This window comes from Nannobrachium achirus, assembly GCF_963921795.1.
Source record: "Nannobrachium achirus genome assembly, chromosome: 15".
Taxonomy (NCBI): domain Eukaryota; kingdom Metazoa; phylum Chordata; class Actinopteri; order Myctophiformes; family Myctophidae; genus Nannobrachium; species Nannobrachium achirus.
In genome coordinates, this window is record NC_137822.1 from 17,833,940 (window position 1) to 17,854,156 (window position 20,217).

At 40.1% G+C, this 20,217-nt stretch overlaps 1 protein-coding gene across 1 annotated transcript in view; it reads left to right on the forward strand.

The window, feature by feature from the left end:
• sgsm1b (small G protein signaling modulator 1b) overlaps positions 1–12,771 on the forward strand; it is a gene marked incomplete at both ends in the record, with an annotated part of 22,525 nt that extends 9,754 nt beyond the window's left edge. The window contains 17 exons of the mRNA XM_080743441.1: positions 452–576; positions 677–744; positions 1,283–1,446; positions 2,731–2,860; positions 3,745–3,871; positions 3,962–4,026; positions 4,889–5,034; positions 5,455–5,583; positions 6,476–6,649; positions 7,780–7,848; positions 8,190–9,500; positions 10,162–10,286; positions 10,414–10,496; positions 10,999–11,108; positions 11,193–11,289; positions 11,479–11,646; positions 12,683–12,771. Coding sequence (XP_080599567.1) covers positions 452–576; positions 677–744; positions 1,283–1,446; positions 2,731–2,860; positions 3,745–3,871; positions 3,962–4,026; positions 4,889–5,034; positions 5,455–5,583; positions 6,476–6,649; positions 7,780–7,848; positions 8,190–9,500; positions 10,162–10,286; positions 10,414–10,496; positions 10,999–11,108; positions 11,193–11,289; positions 11,479–11,646; positions 12,683–12,771 — 3,180 coding nt within the window. The remainder of the gene's footprint in view (positions 1–451; positions 577–676; positions 745–1,282; positions 1,447–2,730; positions 2,861–3,744; positions 3,872–3,961; positions 4,027–4,888; positions 5,035–5,454; positions 5,584–6,475; positions 6,650–7,779; positions 7,849–8,189; positions 9,501–10,161; positions 10,287–10,413; positions 10,497–10,998; positions 11,109–11,192; positions 11,290–11,478; positions 11,647–12,682) is intronic.
• Positions 12,772–20,217: the final 7,446 nt, after the last annotated feature.

The following is a 20,217-nucleotide window of genomic DNA, read 5'->3' on the forward strand; positions in this document are numbered from 1 at the left end:
ATTTTGTTAATAACTCTGAAATGACAAATTAAACATTGGCCAAATTGTCAAATATTAGAGGCAGAAATTGTGAAAATAGAACCGTGTTATACAAAATTCGTGCTCGTCAGGGTCCCGGGGTCCCCAGTTCAAATATGATTATTTCGGGGGTTACGGCCTGAAAATGTTGAGAACCACTGGAATACACTACCTGTCTTTGGGCATTGCGCATAGGAGTAAGCGACTCGTTATTGAGTTGAATTATTGTTATATAGTCCTGGAAATTGGGTTAAATATTCTGGAAAAGTTTTGGAAAAGTTTTGGAAATGAATTGGTAAAAATTTGTGGGAACCCTGTATCTATCTATCTATCTATCTATCTATCTATAGGTGTGTTTGCATAATTCATAAACTGTTATTCTGAATAGTGCTGCAACAGGAAGCAGCATTACTGGTAAACTTTGTGTCTTCAGAGAGATGACATAGAGGCTATGCCAGGCTACCTTTCTCTGCATCAAACTGCAGATCTCATGACTCTGAAATGGACACCAAATCAGCTGATGAACGGCAATGTAGGAGAGCTAGACTCAGAGAAAAGGTAATTCAAATTAAATCAATTTTACATAAACATACTTACATCCCTATTTGATGTCTCTACGTAATTCACTAGAATAATTCACATTATTTATGTTGTTTAGCGTTTATTGGGACTTTGCTATGACTATTCGTCTCGAGGAGATCGTCTATCTCCACTGTCATCAGCAAGGTGCAGTAACCTGTCTTCTGTTCTTTGGGGTGGTTTTTTGGTAATGTACAGTACCTCTTGATTACAGAAATACACTTTATCTTTCATGATCTCCTTTCCATGATCTTGCAATCGTATATGTATATGTGTGTGTGCGCGCGCGTGCGCATGTGTGTGTGTGTGTGTGTGTGTGTGTGTGTGTGTGTGTGTGTCTGTGTGTCTGTGTGTCTGTGTGTGTGTCTATCTGTAGTCAATCAGCTTTTTTATCCGGTATTTTCAAGAGAGAGAGAGGGAGAGAGAGAGAGAGAGAGAGAAAGAGCACCCTTCTAGTTTCACTTTACTTTGCCTCCTCCGGTGGTCTTTTTTTTTTGAGGTTTCTTTATTTTACTTTGATCTAGTAAATGAACAAAAAAACTGAACAAATTGAGAAAAAAAATCCCCCATCACATCCCAAGAATGGTACAAAGATCACAACAATCAATCACAACATGTGTTATCTTATGCGTCTACTATATGTGAGACCACAGGTAGACGTTAATTATCTGTGTTTGTTCTGTAGTGGACAGTGGTGGAACAGTTGTTCTGGTGAGCCAAGATGGGATCCAGAGGCCTCCTCTGCGTTTCCCCAAAGGAGGCCACTTGCTCCAGTTTCTCACCTGTCTTGAGACCGGGCTGCTTCCTCATGGGCAGCTGGACCCTCCTCTCTGGAGTCAGAGAGGAAAGGTCAGTGTGGGACACAGATTATAATTATTATTATATAATATACTGCCGTTTAAACGGGCACGTCCCGTTTTGCCGACGTATCGTTAAGGCGACGTAGCGATAAGGCGAAATACAAGTGTACTAACAGGGTTTCTGGTAGTACCGATAAGGCAAAATGTACTAACAGGGGGAGCCTTTCCAACAGACTGTAAAGCAAGCAATCAATCAATCAATGTGTGTGTGCGCTGGCGTGCACTGCTGCGCTATGGATCAGGATACGGAACGAACTGGAGTTCTGTTTAACGTGTGTGCTGTGCTGTGTTTAGTCTGACCTAGGATCAGATTCAGGTCCGTTATTAGCCGCGAGGCAGCGACATGAAGAATGGCTGTGTAACTGTGAGATGATAATGCTGATTTACAGCGGGGAAAAAAGAGCTTGGTGCGTGCGCAATGCATGCGTGATGCGTAGCAGCTACTCCTGCTGTCGCCTGTCAGGCTGATGAGAAAGCACTCGCCTACAAGTTAAACCATGACAAACAAACCGAAAATGACTTACCTCTGTTGATAGAAAATAGCCTAAAAGTATTCAGAGCCTTTCCAACAGAGTAGCCTCCTTTTGTTATGGTGAAATGTGAGCTCACCTGCAAAGCCTGAATGGAAATGTGCATGTTGCCTTATTGGCATGGTAGAAAAGTGTGAATGGAAATTTGCATGTCGCCCTATCAGTACGGTAGGAGACCCCGTTAGTACATTTGCCCCTGTTAGTACACTTCGCCTTATCGCTACGTCGGAAAAACAGGATTTCCCTGTTTAAACCAGTGGTTCTGAAATTGGTGGTCCTTAAATGTGCCTTGCAAAATGAGGAACAGTTTTAACTGTGGACTGCTTTATACTTACTGGCTATTAGAAAACAGCCGATCCACGAGGTCACAATGCGTTGCAGTGTGAGCTTGTCGATCAGTTAGTTTCAAAGCATTCTGAGATTTCTTTAAATTTGAAAAGTTTCAACATGAATCTTCTGAGGCTCTGCTGCCAAATCGATATCAATGTTGGGGTTCTTCTTGACATGAAAATGCTTGAGAACCACTTATTTAAAATGACCATAGAATACTTGAATGGACTTTATAACTTCAGCTGCAGGGGTAGATTTAGCTGCGAAGAACATTTTGATATTCCTCTTTTGCAGAGTGGATTGCTGGTTGTCTCGCATAACAATGAAATGGTTGTGACCTGAGGGCTAAAGTGAATAAGAGGGTCTTTAAAGATTTCTGTATGACAATGAAAGCCTTTTCTCTCAATTCACAGGGGAAGGTTTTCCCTAAACTACGGAAAAGGAGTCCACAGGGATCATGTGATTCTGTATCGGATAAGGAGGAGGACGAGGCCACAGATTATGTTTTTCGTATCCTCTTTCCGGGCAATCCCATGGAGTTTGGTATGTCACTTTGACCTCCCAGCTGTCTATCTGTGCCATTCCAATGAGTCAAATATTGATTCCTCTGAAACTCATTAGTTCTAGGGCAGGGGTCTTCAACGTTTTCAGCCCGAGGACCCCTTAGTTGAGAGAGAGATGAAGCAGGGACCCCCCACAACCTGTTCATAGATTATTGTTTCATCTTTTGACAGCACGATCATCAGTGTATTTTGGATTCATGTCAATGTGTGGTTTCAGATATTTAACCACTTGAACCATCAATACCTCTTTGCAGAAAATAGCCAATCTACAAGCTCACAACGCCTCGCAGTGCGAGGCGTTGTGAGCTTGTAGATCTGCTATTTTTGGCGAAAGTTTTCAGAATATGGACGCTATAGGGTTCAAATGGTTAATATAAAAAGATGAAAAAAAAAGAGTTTCTATCACACAAAGATTTGGAGGACCCCCTGTGGTAACTCTGAGGACCCCTAGGGGTCCCGGACCCCCTGTTGAAGACCCCTTTTCTAGGGAATTTCAGTAAGATGAGATTAACTGTGAGGTACGGATGTCGTCATTGTTGTGTGACTTTCATGTTAAATTGTCATGATCCCTCATCCTTCTCTTGTCTACCCAGTCCCTGTGTGTCCATTTCACAATATACCTGTCGACACTAAGGACACCTTGCATGGATTTATTAGTTGTCTACCACGTCCTCCATCCTCTGGCTTGGTTTGTTGTTTTCCATGTTTGTTTTATTTTGTGTTCATTTTGTGCAAATTACAAGTTCTTATAATTTACACACAGACTCCTTCTACTGTGTCTTGCTTTTAGTTGTCTTGTTGTTAACGATGATGGTGATAGTGACAATGTAGAGGTGACTAACGAAGGGTTGTCATGGCTTGCAGTGACTCCAGAACTGATGGACCAGGGAGCAAACATGTGGCACCCGGCCCCCAGGAAGTCCTCCTGTTCTTCCTGCTCCCAGAACGGATCATCTGATGGCTCTCTGCCCAATGGATGTAACCAAGACAGGCAAGTAATCCATACAGCTATCCAGGACAGGTATATATACCCAGTTGTTTCTAGTAGCTGAATGAACGTGTCTTATGTTTTGTCAAGCAGGGCTCCCTTGAAGCTTCTATGTGACACCATGAAATACCAGATCATTTCTCGCGCTTTCTACGGATGTGAGTTCAAATATTTTTGAATTATCTCATTAATTTACATTTTAAAATGAATCTAAATAATTTGAAAATTGTTGGCACACCATGGATTGGAGACTAGGGGGTTCAAATCCTCCGCGATGCAAACACCTTTGTCCATGTTCAATAGAGTCACTGCACTAGCAACTCCTACAGGTTGGTCAAGGTTTCCCAAACAGTGGGTCGGGACCATTTATGGGTCACAGACCATTTGTTTATGGGTCACGACTCGAGTAAAAATCCCATTTTCTTTTCCTTTGTGAAAAAAAAATATATACATAAAAATAAATAATTATTATTATTTTTAAATTCATTTTATACATTTCAAAACGAGGAGGAGCTATCACATGACCAACTGTGGGGGTTAGCATTGATGGACCAGCCTACACATGAGTGTGGGGGAAATTGGGAAAATACTAAATTGGGAGAAAAGGGGAAACGGTTTTGGGGGAAAAGAATTAGCCTTATTCACGGCCCGCCCACTCAGCATCCCCCGGGTGCTGAAGTCACATTTTGAAGGGGAAAATCCTACTATAGCCTATAGAGTTAACACAGAAATCGCAAATTTAATGCAATTTCCAAATAGTAAAGTATAAAATACGGCTAGCATGATCAAGAACACAAGATAGTAAAAGGAACAAAGCATTATAATTTACTTTACCGTTCGAAATAATGATTTGTTGGCTTTAAGTCCAGTTATTTCTGTTATAGTTTCCCCTTCTAAATTGATGTCAGCACCCGGGGGAAATTTGCTGAGTGGGCGGGCTGTGAATAAGGCTTATTACCAAAAATTCATGAATGCAACTTTGAGTATGAAAACTGAAACCCTTTTTAATGTGTTCTCTAGGGCTTGCCTACTGCCGTCATCTGTCCACAGTCCGTACTCACCTCTCAGCCCTGGTCAACCCAAGTATAGTTGATGCAGATGTCCCGCGTGATGCCAGGGGAGGGCTCACTGTAGAGGTCTGGAGCAGCTTCCTCCAGGACTGCTCTGTAAGAAATACAACAGCACTGGCAAGCTAAAGCTGTAGTATATTTAGATTAGTCACAGTCGATCTATCTCAGTATATTGTGGTAGAGGGTTAGGGTTAGGGTGTGCTTATTATAATCGTATTTATTGTAAAATACTTGTTCGTTTAATTCATAAACTTCTTATAATATTTTCACATTGAGTAAAATGAGTATAAGTAATGTAATAGAACAATCAATAAAAAAGAAAAAAACATTAAGGGGGATGGGTTGTAAAATACCATTGGAAACATAAAACACCTTAAACTAATTAGCTTTGATTTAAAAAAAAAAAAAGTAAAAGTAATAAAATTAAATTAATTAAAAGACGAAATAGCCTATATTGTTTTAATTGCGTAAGTGTAAGTGTAAGCTGAGAAGAATAAATGTCACATGCCTTTTCAGAACTATGAAGAACATGAACTCCAGAGGCTGGTGTATTTTGGAGGCGTGGCTCCCTCACTACGCAAGGAGGTGTGGCCTTTCCTGCTAGGACACTACCACTTCTCTATGACCCAGAAATGCAGGCTGGAGGTAACGCATAATGAATCACCATTTTAATTAATTAACCCATTTAGGCCTAGAATTATTGAATGCTTTAACCAGTGAAAAAGTCGTGAAAATGTGTGCAAATCTTTGAATATATGTATTTTTAGAGCGAACGTTTGTAACTCAAATTTTGCTTCTGGGTGGTCCCTGGAACTAAATATTTTGAGATGCGGGTCCGTGGCCAAATAAATATTATTTTGGGGGTCCTTCACGTGAAAAGGTTTGAGAACCACTAGCAGTCTCTCAAGAACAGACTAACTGAGCTCCAGTTAAGTGAAAAGGACCTTTTCTTTGACGATGGCTGACATAGAAACATAGGGTTTTTCAAAAAACCCGAGAAGGATTCAAAAGACACTCATAGAATCGGGTCAAAATTCTAATTTTCACGATTTTTCAAAAATAGCAGATCTACAAGCTCGCAGTGAGCTGTGAGCTTGTATATCTGCTATTTTTCAATAGTTAATGCATAAAATAATGATACACAATAATGTGTACCCGTTCTATTAATCTATACATTTGTAACTCTGAGAGTGTACAAAGGTAACCTAATGGTTCCACCAATGCCACATTTTTGGGACAAACATTTTCTAATCAATTTGAAAATCATATATTTGATTGAGAACATTTAACTTCTTTTAACCAGTTAAGTTCTAAAATAGCCCATCTACAAGCTCACAATGCATTACAACACGTTGTGAGCTTGTAAAACTGCTATTATTGAAAAACATTCTCTCTAACACCCAAAATAGGGGTGGTTAAAAAATCTGATATCGGCTGAATAATTGCAGTGAACGGTGTCGTCCATTTTCTTTTAATAATGGCCGAGATATCGGTCTGTCTCAAATAATCATAGTTTGGATGTGAACCTTGTGTTTAGGTTGATGAGCAGGTGCAGACCATCTATAATCAAACTATGAGGGAGTGGCAGGGCTGCGAGGCCATTGTTCGTCAAAGGGAGAGAGAGAAGCATGCCGAGGCCCTGGCCAGATGCTCCTCAGGGGCCAGTGTGGAGAAAGGAGCAGTGCAACAAGACTCCACCATCAGCACCGATGTAAGGGAATGGCAAAGATCACAATATCCTACATATCGTTGTTGTCGGGTGAAAACCTTGTATGTCCAAAACCGTTCGTTTTGCATTTAACATTTTTAAAATGATTTAAACTAGTGCCGATCTATAAGCACACCACGTTGTGTGCTTGTAGATCTGCTTTTTTCACTACTTTTGTGCGACGGCCTTGTATGATGAAGCAGGGCTTTACTTGGTGAAAGAACGTACAAATTTGAAACTTGGAGATACGAGGTTTCCACCCGACAACGACAATATATTTAGTACAACAAAATGAAACATCACTTAATAAATCACCTATATATTAATATAGGTTATATTATATCGTCACTGTTGGGTGCAAACCTTGTATTTCCATCTTTTGTTTATTTTTTAAAAAATTTAGAACAATGCTCTTTCATTTGTCATATTTTACATCTCTCTGTGGATATTGAAGATATTTAGAAAATGGAGCCATATCTTATATTAAAGGTAGGGTAAGTGATTTCACTTAAGTTTCAGTTTTAAGTGACAGGTGGGGGCCTTCCTCCAATTATGATCAAGTGGGGGTGGGCCTGGGTGCGTGTAAGGCCCGCCCCCACTCGACCATGATTGGAGGAAGGCCCCACTCTATCCTGATTGGAGGAAAACATGTCACCCAACAGTGTTGGTGGAGCAACTGAAACTGCGTTTTTCTCCTCACAGGGAATAAGGCTGAAGTCCAAATATGGACCAAACACTCTATACTAGTAACTAGTACTATCAGAACATTTTGTTATTATTTGAATTAAACGAAATAACTTACCCTACTTTTAATAATTCCATAAATACCTGCTATTTCTCTTATTTTTTTATTTAAAAAAACAACATGACCAAAATAGGGATAAATGTTGAAAGTGGTAAACTAATGAAAAGTAGTAGAGCTTGTGACTAAATACATAGTCACTATGATTAATTTGAACAGGTTTTTCTTTTTCTTTGTTCATTTCATGAAAATGAACAGTTTTGAACATACCGGGTTCCCCCGCAACACCATAGCTTATGTTTGTATGCTGAGGCAGCAGCCTTTAATTAGTTTCATGTTGTATCTGAATCAGTATTTTTCCTTTTTGTCATGTGCCCTTTTCCATCTCCAGTCCTCTCAGGTTAGCACCTTGGAGCATCAGAACATTTCCTCACACAGTGAAACCAGCAGCAGCCCAAGGGTACTCCTCAAAACATTGGGATGTTATTATCTGATTGATGTTTAACCAGTTGAACGATAGCATTCCAATTCTGGGGGCAACAATTGTCAATAACACCACATCTACAAGCTCACAAATTGTAGATCGGCTATTTTGGGGGAAGAAATTTGGTATAGGGGAATGTGGTATGGAGGGGAGTGAATAGCAGACCAATTACAGAGCCTACCTCGATCAACTAAGTCTCATTATACCACATGTAGAGGATTTAGTGCTTAACTCTGTGTCATACAGTAGGCCTATATGTATTATGGGAAACTAAAATGTAATTATATATTCTCCACCTTTCCTTGTTTGGTTTTTAGGTGTTTGGCTCAGTTGAGGAAGTGGATCAAATTGAATCGGAGCCCAGGTCTGAGGAAGGGAAAGTACTGCCCTGTAGCCCAGTAAAGGATAGCCCAAACGGCACCCCACAGCCCCCCTCTTGCAACCTATCCAGCCCAGGTCATTCAGACCAGAAACCGTGTTCAGAAAACAGCTTTCATTTATCCAATTCAGCCACTGGATCTGCAATCACTCAGCAGTCAGAGATCCCTGAACAAATCTTTAATGAAGAACTTAAGGGGTTGTCACAGCCATCAAGTGGCCAGTTCACTCTCAGTGAATCAGGAAACGAAGATGTAAAACAGAATTTATCCCAGGACAATGTAAAGACACATGAGGAAGCCGTCGTCTCAGACAGTGGAATGACTCCCGGGTCAGAGGTTTCGGGAGTTCAAGAAATATTGGAATCTGGTCATTCTGACAAAGAAGGTGAAACATCGCTGAGGACAGCTGAATTGGAAGTTTCTACAAATGAGCTGACCAGTGTATTGAATGAAGGTGACACAAACCTCCCCATGAAAGCAACACCAGATAACACTAATGTCCTGAAGCTAGAAACAGAGGTTCATAATGAATATTTCCAAGCGCCACCGCTCGGCCAAACGTTAACCTTTAAAGCAGAGGAGGAAACAAATCTAGAATTGGAACCATTATGTCTGCTTACAACAAAGGAAGACAAACACCCTCAAACCGAGAAAGAGCCTGATATGTCGGAAAAAGTCACGTCTGAAACAATTCCTCCACAAATAACTGAGGTCTGTGTCACTGACACGGAAAGTAACGAACCCGAAGCGAAGGCTTCCGAATTGGTTGAAACCTGGAAAGACAAACCCGCCGAAATTACATACGAGAAACCCGGTTCAAATTCACCCGTCAGACAAGTGCTGAATGCTCTCCAATCCGCATCGAGGGGAAGCATTTCCTTATCATCTCATTCCAAACAGTCTCCAGACACTGCAGACTCGGACGACTCGCCCTCTGCTTTGGAAATGGAGGACATTCCCACAGGCATTATGACCGAAGACAGCAGAATGAGGCCTTCTTTGGCAGGTCTCGCTGCCCCCTCTGTCTCCCATCTGGCCCTGAGAGCGAAGGCTGGATCAGAGGAGTTCATCCTGGATCACCATCTGGACACAGGCTCCAATACCAGCCCCGAGGGCACAGACCTAGGTCTCTCTGAAGAAGAGCCAGAGATGGACAGTCTCCTCCCTCGACCAGAGTCCGTGGAGATGGGGACGGAAGCGGAACCCGAAGAAGGCTCTCATGATTCCTCTGGAGAGAGTACCTACTCTGTAAGCATTAAAAAAGGAAGACATTAAACATGTCTTTTTTTTTTTTTACTGTAGTTCACTTATTAACCTTTAGGCCTAACCTATAGAATAGGGCTAAATCAGAAATTAGCCTACAAAACAAATATGTTGCTACATACTGTACATGTACTGTAAGCCCCTCCCAAACAGCAAAATGTGTTCCCGGCCTGAATGGGTTAAGACCTGGAATTATTTTATGCTTAAACAAAAAAAACAATAGCAGATCTACAAGCTCACGGCGCAGCACCGAGTGCCCCACTGCGAGCTTGTAGATCTGCTATTTTTGAAAAGTCATGAACATTTGTGCAAATCTTTGAATATATGAAGCAAACATTTGTAACTCAAATTTTGCTTCTGGGGGTCCCTGGAACGAAATATTTTGAGATTGGGGTCCGTGGCCAAAAAAGATTTGGGCACCACTGTCATAGAATCATAGGTTTTTCAAAAAACATTAGAAGGATTTAGAAGACACTTATAGAATCGTGTCAAAGACATTCAAAGACTTGCCCAAATGGTACATGATTTTTCAAAAATGGCAGATCTACAAGCTCACAGTGCAGGAGCGCAGCACTCGGGGCCACGCTGCTCAAAATGGCTTAATACATAGTTGATTTGTCTTCTTTTTCCCCCATTTATTTTAAAGCAAGAACAGTTGGACCAATATTTACTCAACTTACATCGGATTGATAAGGATGTCAGACGATGTGACAGAACATATTGCTATTTTACCCCCGCTAACCTGGAGAAGCTGCGTAACATCATGTGCAGGTGAAGGATACTTTAGGATTTCACTGAAGGAAGCAGTTATTGTGACACTATATGATTCTTTGTTTTGTTTCATGCAAAATGAGTCATATAAATCAGCAGATTGTCAATATCTCTTTAATGTCTACAGTTACGTGTGGCAGCATCTGGAAACTGGTTATGTCCAGGGCATGTGTGATCTGCTGGCTCCTCTACTTGTTATTCTGGATGACGGTCAGTGATCAGAGTAACATTTTTGACTTGTTGCATGCCAATATGCAAATATTCAGAACTATTGAATCGTTTAACCTTTTTCAACGTGGCCTCCCTATTTCGGGCTTGTGTTTATAGTCGAAGAATTAAAACGGCACTATGTAACTTTGTTCAATTAATGCATTTGGAATTTTGTCCAATGTGTATGGTAGAGAATGTAAATACAATTTCACTTTGGCGGTTATATTGTATTTGGTCTCTCTGCTTTTCTATTGAGACATTTAAATCCTGTGTCTAGTTGAGACACCATCCTGTTTCTGGTTTGACAAATGTTTTCAATTTATCAGGCTTGCTCTATTACCTCAAAGGTAAAATGTCACCACTTGTGCAGGAAGAAAAAAGTCAAGAAATAGCTAATCTATAAACTCACAATGCGTTGCATTGCGAGCTTGTAGATCGGAGTACACCGGGATTAAATGGTTAATAAGTTATATGCTAATGCTATCTATACATGTGTTTTCAGAGGTAATGGCGTTTAGCTGTTTCACTGAACTAATGAAGAGGATGAATCAGAACTTTCCTCATGGAGGCGCTATGGACTCACACTTTGCCAATATGCGCTCCCTTATCCAGGTATGACAAACAGCCATGGGCTCCCAGGCATGTGTGGAAGCACATTTCATTACAAAATGTCTTTGTATTCATGTTCCTTGACAGATCCTGGATTCTGAGTTATTTGAACTGATGCAACAGAATGGAGACTATACCCACTTCTACTTCAGTTACCGCTGGTTTCTGCTGGATTTTAAAAGAGGTGATCGGAAATGCATAGTGCACAATAAAAGAAAGATATCTTACCTACAAATTCCAATCATGGGCATTTGATATAGTTAATTAGTTAGCCACTTATTTATGTAATGTAGGCGAGTTATCTACTGTAAAGAGCATATGCTTGCAGGGTTGTCATAATTTGTGATATTATATTCTTGTATTTCCCCAACAGAGATGGTCTATGACGATGTGTTTTCTGTGTGGGAGACCATCTGGGCAGCCAAACATACCTCCTCTGATCACTTTGTGCTCTTCATTGCTCTGGCGCTGGTGGAACTGTACAGAGACATCATCTTAGAGAACAATATGGACTTCACTGACATCATTAAGTTCTTTAATGGTACGACCATGAATTTCAATGCTGCAATGTTTAGGAGAGAGAACAGCATACGAGTACCTTGACTTGATTATCGTATATTGACTGAAAACTGTGTAAAGGGTCAGCAGTTATTGTGACCGAAAGTCACAGTATACCATGAGAAATGTCGCAGCTTGTCAGTCACAGTCAGTACACATTTTTAGTCTATGGGTTGGTTCCCTCGTCACTGACACTGTGACATCACCTATGTAAAAGTCCATATATGGGTATCCCTTTTATGCCCATATATGAAGATCCCTGATGTCATCGATATATATCACTGGCCAGATGGCATGGTCCATATCTGTGTGGCCGGTTCAGATAGGGATCTCCATGTATGGGCATAAAATATATTGTTTATATTATGTATGGTCATTCCCAGAAACAAAATCCCCTTTATGCCCATATATGGAGATTTCTGATGTCATCAATCCCAGGCCCTGACTGGCCCAAGAGCCTGCTTTACTCTGATTTACACCCTACCTTCCCTGAAAACGTTAATATTAAGTCCATATATGTATATGGATATATATTAATAAATGATAAAATAAATAAAATGTCCATATACAGTATGGGCATTCCCAGATGATGCCCTGTTAGGGTACCCCCTTATGCCCATATATGGAGATCCCCAGGCATCAAAACCAGGCCCTAACTTGCCAAGGCCCTGCTTGGCTTTACTAATTAACATACGTGTTATGCCCATATATGGAGATCCCTGTCCCAATGTCATCAATATTAGGGACATATCTGGGAATGCCCATATTTAGTAATGTCATGTTTTGACATAACATTGTTGAATATCATGCAGGGGTCTCTCCATATATGGGTAACTGGTCCGATATACATCACTGGCCAGATGGCCAAGAATTGGCGCGTCGCATGTCGCCCTGAGGTGTCTTACTAGTGTTAAGTCTACTGTGAGACATAGTCAATGGACTAAATGTGCCAGACTGTCCCCAAAGATTTATTTCCCAAGTTACATAATTCTTTCACTCTTTATTATTTCTCTCCTCAGAAATGGCTGAACGACACAACGTCCCACAAGTTCTGATGATGGCTCGAGACTTGGTCCTCAAGGTGCAGACACTAATTGAAAACAAGTGATCCAGCATGCAGCTGTTGCATTACCATTAATTCTGTATGGTAAAATGTTCAAAGGTACTGACACAACCACATGATAATAACTAGAAAAAAACAAAAATGAAGTAACAGTTAAGTACTGAAGACTTTATTGGCATTAAAACAAATCAACTTCTCATTATACAATATTGTATAACATTGTGTTTCTAAATGCTCCCTCCTATTTTCAGGTAATACAATTATCAACAGAAGTTTTAATTATAAGAATTATTGTTCACATAGTGAATGTGCCCTTGTAAAACTGCTTAAGGATGTTATTTATTTTGCCTTAAATGTTGCTATTCTTTCAGGGATACAAGAACCAAATGACTTTGTGTATTGTAGTTGTACAAGCCTATTTTTGTTAGAATTATAAGTATCATGTTTTATGCATATTCTTGATGCACTTGGACACATTGTCAGCAGGGACAGATTAAGACGTGGAGGCCCTCAGGCCAATGCTCTTTTAGTCCACATGTATGAGCATTAAACTACAGTACATACATTTAGTAAATTGTCGATGGGCCTTGCAGCACAGATCCCCCTAGGCCTGGTAATCAAGGGCCCCTGGTCCATTATCCGTCCCTGATTGTCTGCTGTCCAGGGCAACTTACTGTACAAAGAGTGATTTGCAAACTCACTACAGCCCTCCTTGAAATATTCCATCACTGAAGGGGATCCTGGGGCTCCCAAGCTAAATGACGATTGAGATTTAGCTACCAAATGGACCTGAAATTATGGGGTTGTAACTCTGATGGAAAGAGTGGGGAGGGGGTGAGACAAAAACTAAACAGGACTTTTATTTAATCAGTGTCTATGGCCTATTGCATATCAAAGTAAAACTTGAAAGTAAATGTTTGAGAATAACTATATGTATTAGATACACATAGTCCTTGACACATGCTCAACAAGTCCTCATGCCTGGACTTTCTGCTGTCATTGGTTTCTTCTATCCAATACTCTATAATCACTGACTTATAGCAAAATGTCTGGCCACTGCAATGATTTATGGCGAAATCAGCTTCAGCTGTTAGGTTTGCATGAATCCCCAGCACCTTTAGTGCTTTCATGGGTAACCAATTCACTGTCGCCCACATTTTTGGAGCAGACCGCTCACTCTCAGCGGCAGACCACTCACTCCGCTTGAGCGAAACTCCCACACTGACGGAGGCGCTCCCGTCTGAAGCTGACTTGAGCCACGAGAGGCACCACCGAGCGAGCTCAGGCGAAGTCCGCCTCAGCCAACTTAGCACCGCTCGAGTAACATCCAGGCAGATAGGTGTTGTTATAGCACTAGTATGGCAGACCTTATTAAATCTGTCTGTCCTTGTCAAATATTAGGTAACATCACTGTCATCTTTCTTTGACACTTACCCAAGGAGATTATCAAGAAAACATTTTGAGTTTTCTTCTTTGGGAATTTAAGCACAGTAGTTGGAGCAGATTTGTGGTCTATTGGTACAAACGTTTGGGACATTTCCTGTATACCTTTTAGAGCACTATGGAGTACTCATCATTACACTACTGACCTTTTGACAGCTGACGTTTTGATGTATTTTTCTGGATGTGTGAGCCTAGTCTGTGCATTGTTGTTGCCTCAACAAATCCTGATATATTCTAGTTGGACTGGAGCCTGTCTTTCTTTTTGCTGCCTGGTGGCCTCTAAAATTGTATGACTCTGAAGCCAATGCCACAATGAGTTCCATAATACGGTGGACATATTCCAGGCCTCCTTCAGTGACTCAGCAGGGAAGGCTCTCTGGCATCCTATCACTTGCTCCCACTCCAAGTAGTTTATCATGGTGTGTGGCTGGCATTTTCTTAACCACTTAAGCCTTACTACTTCTTTGTACGACAAATCTTTGAAAATTTGGCCAAATAGGGATGCCATGGTTACTGTGGCTAAAATAAAAGGTTTATAAAAAGTTTTAAATTGTGATTATCAGAAATATCAGACCATCTACATTTCCCCAAAGGAATTCCTGTATTTAATACAGTCTGACCCCCTGCCAGGCAGTCCACACTTGTCTGCTTTGTGCTTTCCATTCCGAATTACAATGGTTTGCTTCCTGCATGTATTGTTTTCCCCACGCATCCTTGGATTATTTGTGTTATTTCCAGAAAGCGAGATTATATGATTGATTTATCTAGCTGGCCATATTACCAATGATAGCATTACGCCTCTCAAGGCTCTACAGACAGCCAGGCCTCTTGATGCATGGGCGGTTTAGGGGTGTCTTGGGAGGTCAACGAATAGGCTGTGGAGATTATAGGGCATTGCATTGAATCTTGAGGTGGATATACGACTACGGTTTTGTCTTTTGAGTACATTGTGTGGAACCAGCCACAGTAATCAGAGGCTTTCCTGTCAAAGCCTCAACATTATCAAGCAGGATCCTATAAGGTAATATTATGGGTAGGTAGAGATGAGGCCAGTGTCTTGGAATCAGAAGGTCTCCGATTCACCCCCCAGAGTCTATGTATCGAAGTGTCCCTGAGCAAGACTCTTAACCCCTAACTGCTCCCTAGGCGTGGTATTAATAGTGTGCACTGATCTAGGGCTGTCACAATTATTACATAATTGTCTAATCGTGATTTTTTGACATAATCGTGATTCTTTTTCATAATCGTCATAATGGTTTCCATGTTGAAAAGTTTTCATAAGTTTTTTTAAAAGTAAAAAATAGAGGAAATAGCAGATCTGCAAGCTCACAACGTGTCGCATCGCGACGCGTTGTGAGCTTGTAGATCGGCTATTTCCACTATCAATGTTCTTTTTTAAGTATAAAGTTGTCAAATATGTCAGTACTTTCTTTGTATATTTAGGTTATGTGTCATATCTACCATGTGCAACTTCAAAGCCTAAAAGCCAAACGGAAATGTAATTGTCAACGACAAAAACACAATTAAATCATTAATCGCAATTATTTGAGTGATAAATAATCGTCATGTAAAATGTCATAATCGTGACAGCCCTACACTGATCATAATAGTTAGGATGGATACATATGGACAAATGTCTGCAAATGTACAGTTACAACAAAAGTGTGCAGTGGGTACTAAATGATAATTGTGTTTCAAAATATACTAAAATGGCCAAAAATACATTTTAGAAGAAATATATGTGAGAATATATTGTCCGGTGGTCAGAATATAGCAAATATATATTTGGAAGATTTATATTTTGGTCAGTGGTTGTATATTTTGAAACAAGGCAAAACAAATTTCCCTTGTGGATAATAAAGACATCTAATCTAATACATGTGAAATATATATATTTTATTATGGGATCACAGACTGCGAAGGTGCCAGTTCCATAAGATCTGTATCAAACCTTCGTTTTGTTTAGATGGGACCATTTACCGCAACAGAATATCCAGCATACATATTACGTTTGGTTCACCGTGGCATAAATTCCTGTGTTTTTGGTATCAGTGCCTACATGTGTCTCCAGTCTCCACATTATCTTCTGAAAACTGTTTGTGTATTGCTGATCGTGATGTATTTGTGGTCAACAGACGTAAAGTATACACAATGTTAACACAAAAGAAATTTATTATAAAAATGAATAATAATAAGTTGTTACATATTTATGAAATTGCAATATGAAATGCACACAGGCTTTAGTTGATTATAGGGGACAGAACAGGTGAAAATGAGCCAATTGAAATAAATCTATTTTTATTTTTTCAATGTCTTCTTAAATTGTCAATTAACTGTTATTCATTTACTGTGTATTAAACAATATATTTTGTAGTCTGTGTTGTGTATAGTTTTATTTGAGAAAAAAAGGTTGGACATGGACACATACATTCACGCATACTGTTTTATCATTGCATTTTGTATTTTAATGTTGACAAGACCAAAAGATAGAAGAAATAGACTCATCATTATTACCCCAAAGTATGTCATCTGTTTACATGAGAGCTACCTGTACCGCATGGGAAAACATGGGACTAGCAGTTCAGCAAGAAGGCAACAGAGCCATATGCTAAATCTGCCTTTGTTTCTTCTTTTTAGGAAACAGTAAAACAGTATAAAACAGTGAAGCAGACACAATGCATTACCATTTTATGACATAGTACTGAAGACAGTTCTTGATATTGTTAGGTTACTATCCTTTACTGTATCTTCAGTCTTGTCCTTCTGGTGGCACCAGTATTGAACCTCATTCTACCATACATTCCAGTTTACAATAATTTCTTACTTAAACTTGCAATCAAGTCAGGTTGACATCTTGTACTAAAAAGAGAACATATGCACAAATGGCTATTGCTTTATCCCTGTATGACCAGGAGAGGGCATTAATCTCATCTGTTATCAACTGAAAGTCTTCCATGAATGTAATCATGGCTATTTTGATCTAAGCAGGTTTTACCTTATTCTCATTAGTGTGCCAGTTAGAAAAATGTATTTGTCATGCGTTTCAAACATCAGTAATGCAATTATTCGTGTCAAGGATAATTGCATTACTGATGTTTGAAACTCAGGACAAGGATTCCTTCACCAGATCATATACAGTAGGCCTACCTGTAGAACATCTATGGATATTTACACTGTATAAAATAGTGTCCAGAACATTAGCTATGTCTATTGTCAACCTGTGGATATATATAGAACAAAATAATAAAATCACAGGCCAGGATATTCCTTACATGCCTGGTCTTTTTAATCTGGGTAAAAACATCTCGAGTGCTCGCACGTCTGGTGGACTGGATTAATACCATCTTTTCTACAGGCTATGATTCATACAGCACTTATGCTGGGGTTAGGTTAGTATAATGTGGCTGCTCTAGAGAAAATATCTTGTAGAATGAATAACCAGCTGGACAAATGTGATTTGAAGTTCTTATAACTTAAGTATCATATTGCAGGCCCTTGATATTATCTACAGTCAGGTAGATATTGCGGTGGAAAAATTCACAAAAGACTAGACAACGCTTTGTTCAAGGAATAGATAAACTCAAAACAAGTTAAAAGTATCAAACAAAGAAGGTTTTAATCCAACTGTTCATGAACAGGGTCAGAGCACAAAAATGACAATGACAATCTGATGTGCAACAGCTTAATATACTATTCAGCAGGTATGGGAAAACACAGGAGAGGATAAGGTTCACTTGGATACCAGGATGTGAAATTACTACATTTAATGATTATGTTACGGTAGGCTATATGACCCTGAGACATAGGGCTACCCATGTGGGGGTGTGAGGGAGGGTAGGTAAGAAAGGCCTAGATCTACAGTGGCTCTTTGTCTAAGATAAAAATGAATGAACACACTGTGATAACAACAGTGTTGCCGTCTCTCAAATGGTTCCTCTGATTCTGAAAGTAGAACCACTTTCAGAACCACTGCTGTAGCCATCCTGTGTCCTGTGGCAGTGTGGACACGGACAGGTCAGTGCAGGTCTGTGCAGTTAGCAGGCTTCTTCAAACAGCTTATTCATTTGCATCCTTCCTTACTTTGTTCACTTCCTCTTTCAAGAGTTATTCAGTTTGATAAAGCTCAAAGTCTCTTGAGCAGGTGCTTCCTCACTCCTGCTCAAGTGTTTACTGTTTACTGAAGTAGGACATCTTGAGCACCGCAGAGCAAAAAGACAAGTTGTGTCTAGCGGTGTATGCAGGCCTCCAGACAAAATGCCTACAATATCCACTTGAAGGTTTATTTTCATAAATACCAGAAGTAGGCAGATCAAAACCACCTGTTTGTTGGATTTGTGTGTTATTAACATTGGAGAATGTTAATAACACCATTTATTTTATTAAACACTATTTTTTTTGCACTAAAGCTTCTTATGCTACAATGTTCTCTGTTGGTAGTTTTGCTATATTTTGGGGGAATAAATCAATTTATATTTGATTGATTTTAACTAGTAGGAAGAACCTTTATGATATGGAAATCATAAAGGTTTTCAGTTATCTCACACACACACACACCACATTTCAGTTAGTTTTGGTGGAGCATGTAAGAATCAGAACTAAATCCAATCCTTAACAGACATACATGCAAATTAACAAACATGATACAGGAGACGCAGGGATACTTTGAATCCCCGGTCATTAGACTCCTGACCTCAAATCAGTCATGTGGATTATATGGACTTTGACTCTCAAACACCATCACACATACACCCACTTCAGTATTCCAATTTATACTGCCATGTTGTTTACTGCCAGTCTGCCACTATGCACTGGCTTGTGTGATATAGTGGCCACTTATGTACAGTATACTGTATACGGTTAGACAAGCTATGGTTGTGTAGGTGGGAAGTCTATTTGCACTGCTTTTTTGTGTCTCTTTTGGTGTTATATTTCCACAGCCTGCACAGTTGTGCTGTATGTGCATTTGTGCACGAGATAACAAAGGCCTTGAACATGGAAACAGGCCACCTTTTCTACATAAATTACCACCGTTTCTGAGAGCAGAGTGCACTAGGTCTAAGTTTAAATCTGACAACCTTGGCTTCACCCAAAATGGTAGAGGCATTGAACCAAGTTACAATGCAAACCACAGCAGGTCCTTTGACCCCACATGTTGTGGACCACAACTAAGAATGTTCACCCTAAAAACCCAAACCTGGGAGAGATGTCACACCAAAGTTGGAGGAAAATAAATAATAATAATCATAATATATTAGGCTAATATTTGTTTTGCCTCTCACACACACACTTGAGTTACTGTACCAGGTGGGGATTAGGCCGGGTTAACCAAATTGTGGTTTGAGAGGGAAAAAAGCATTTGTTTCCATGGAAACGTCACATGCTTTGAGCATGCGTAGTCACCATCACAGACCGCATCGATGCCATTTCCTCTGACAGCAAGTAGTGACAGCAGTGGGTGTAGGGAGAGGCAGGTCTAGACTTGACTTCAGTCTTATGAACCTTGTACTAGGTATGCTATTTTCGGCTGTGCTATGGGGCATAAATCATGAGTGCATGCTCAGTTAACAGGGCTGAAAGAGTCGCATCGCATCTCTCATTTTATCACATCTCACTGGCTCTAGAAACTGTTTAGCCGGTCCCAGTAAATGCATCAAGTGTACTTTCTCCATATGCAAATCAAAATCCTCCAACCCACGAAAATAGCTGATCTACAAGCTCATGCAACCGTTGCCGTTGTGAGCTTCTGAGATTTTGAAATAACCCCAGTATACTTAAAAGATCTCCATTTATGTACAATGACCATAGTTGGACCATAATCTGGTCAACTGCCACATTTAAGGCCGATTGGAAATGGCATTAGCCCCCACATACCGTCTCAAATCACCAAGTTGAGTGAGTACAAAGCAGGTTTGTTGCTCCAGGAATCCTGTATCTGCCATCAGTGGAAAATACTGTATATAGAGAATGCTGCATTTTCATTTATAATTATTAAGTGGGTTTCATGGGGAGTCAAAAGGCAGAGAATTGAACAGAAATTAATGTTAAAAA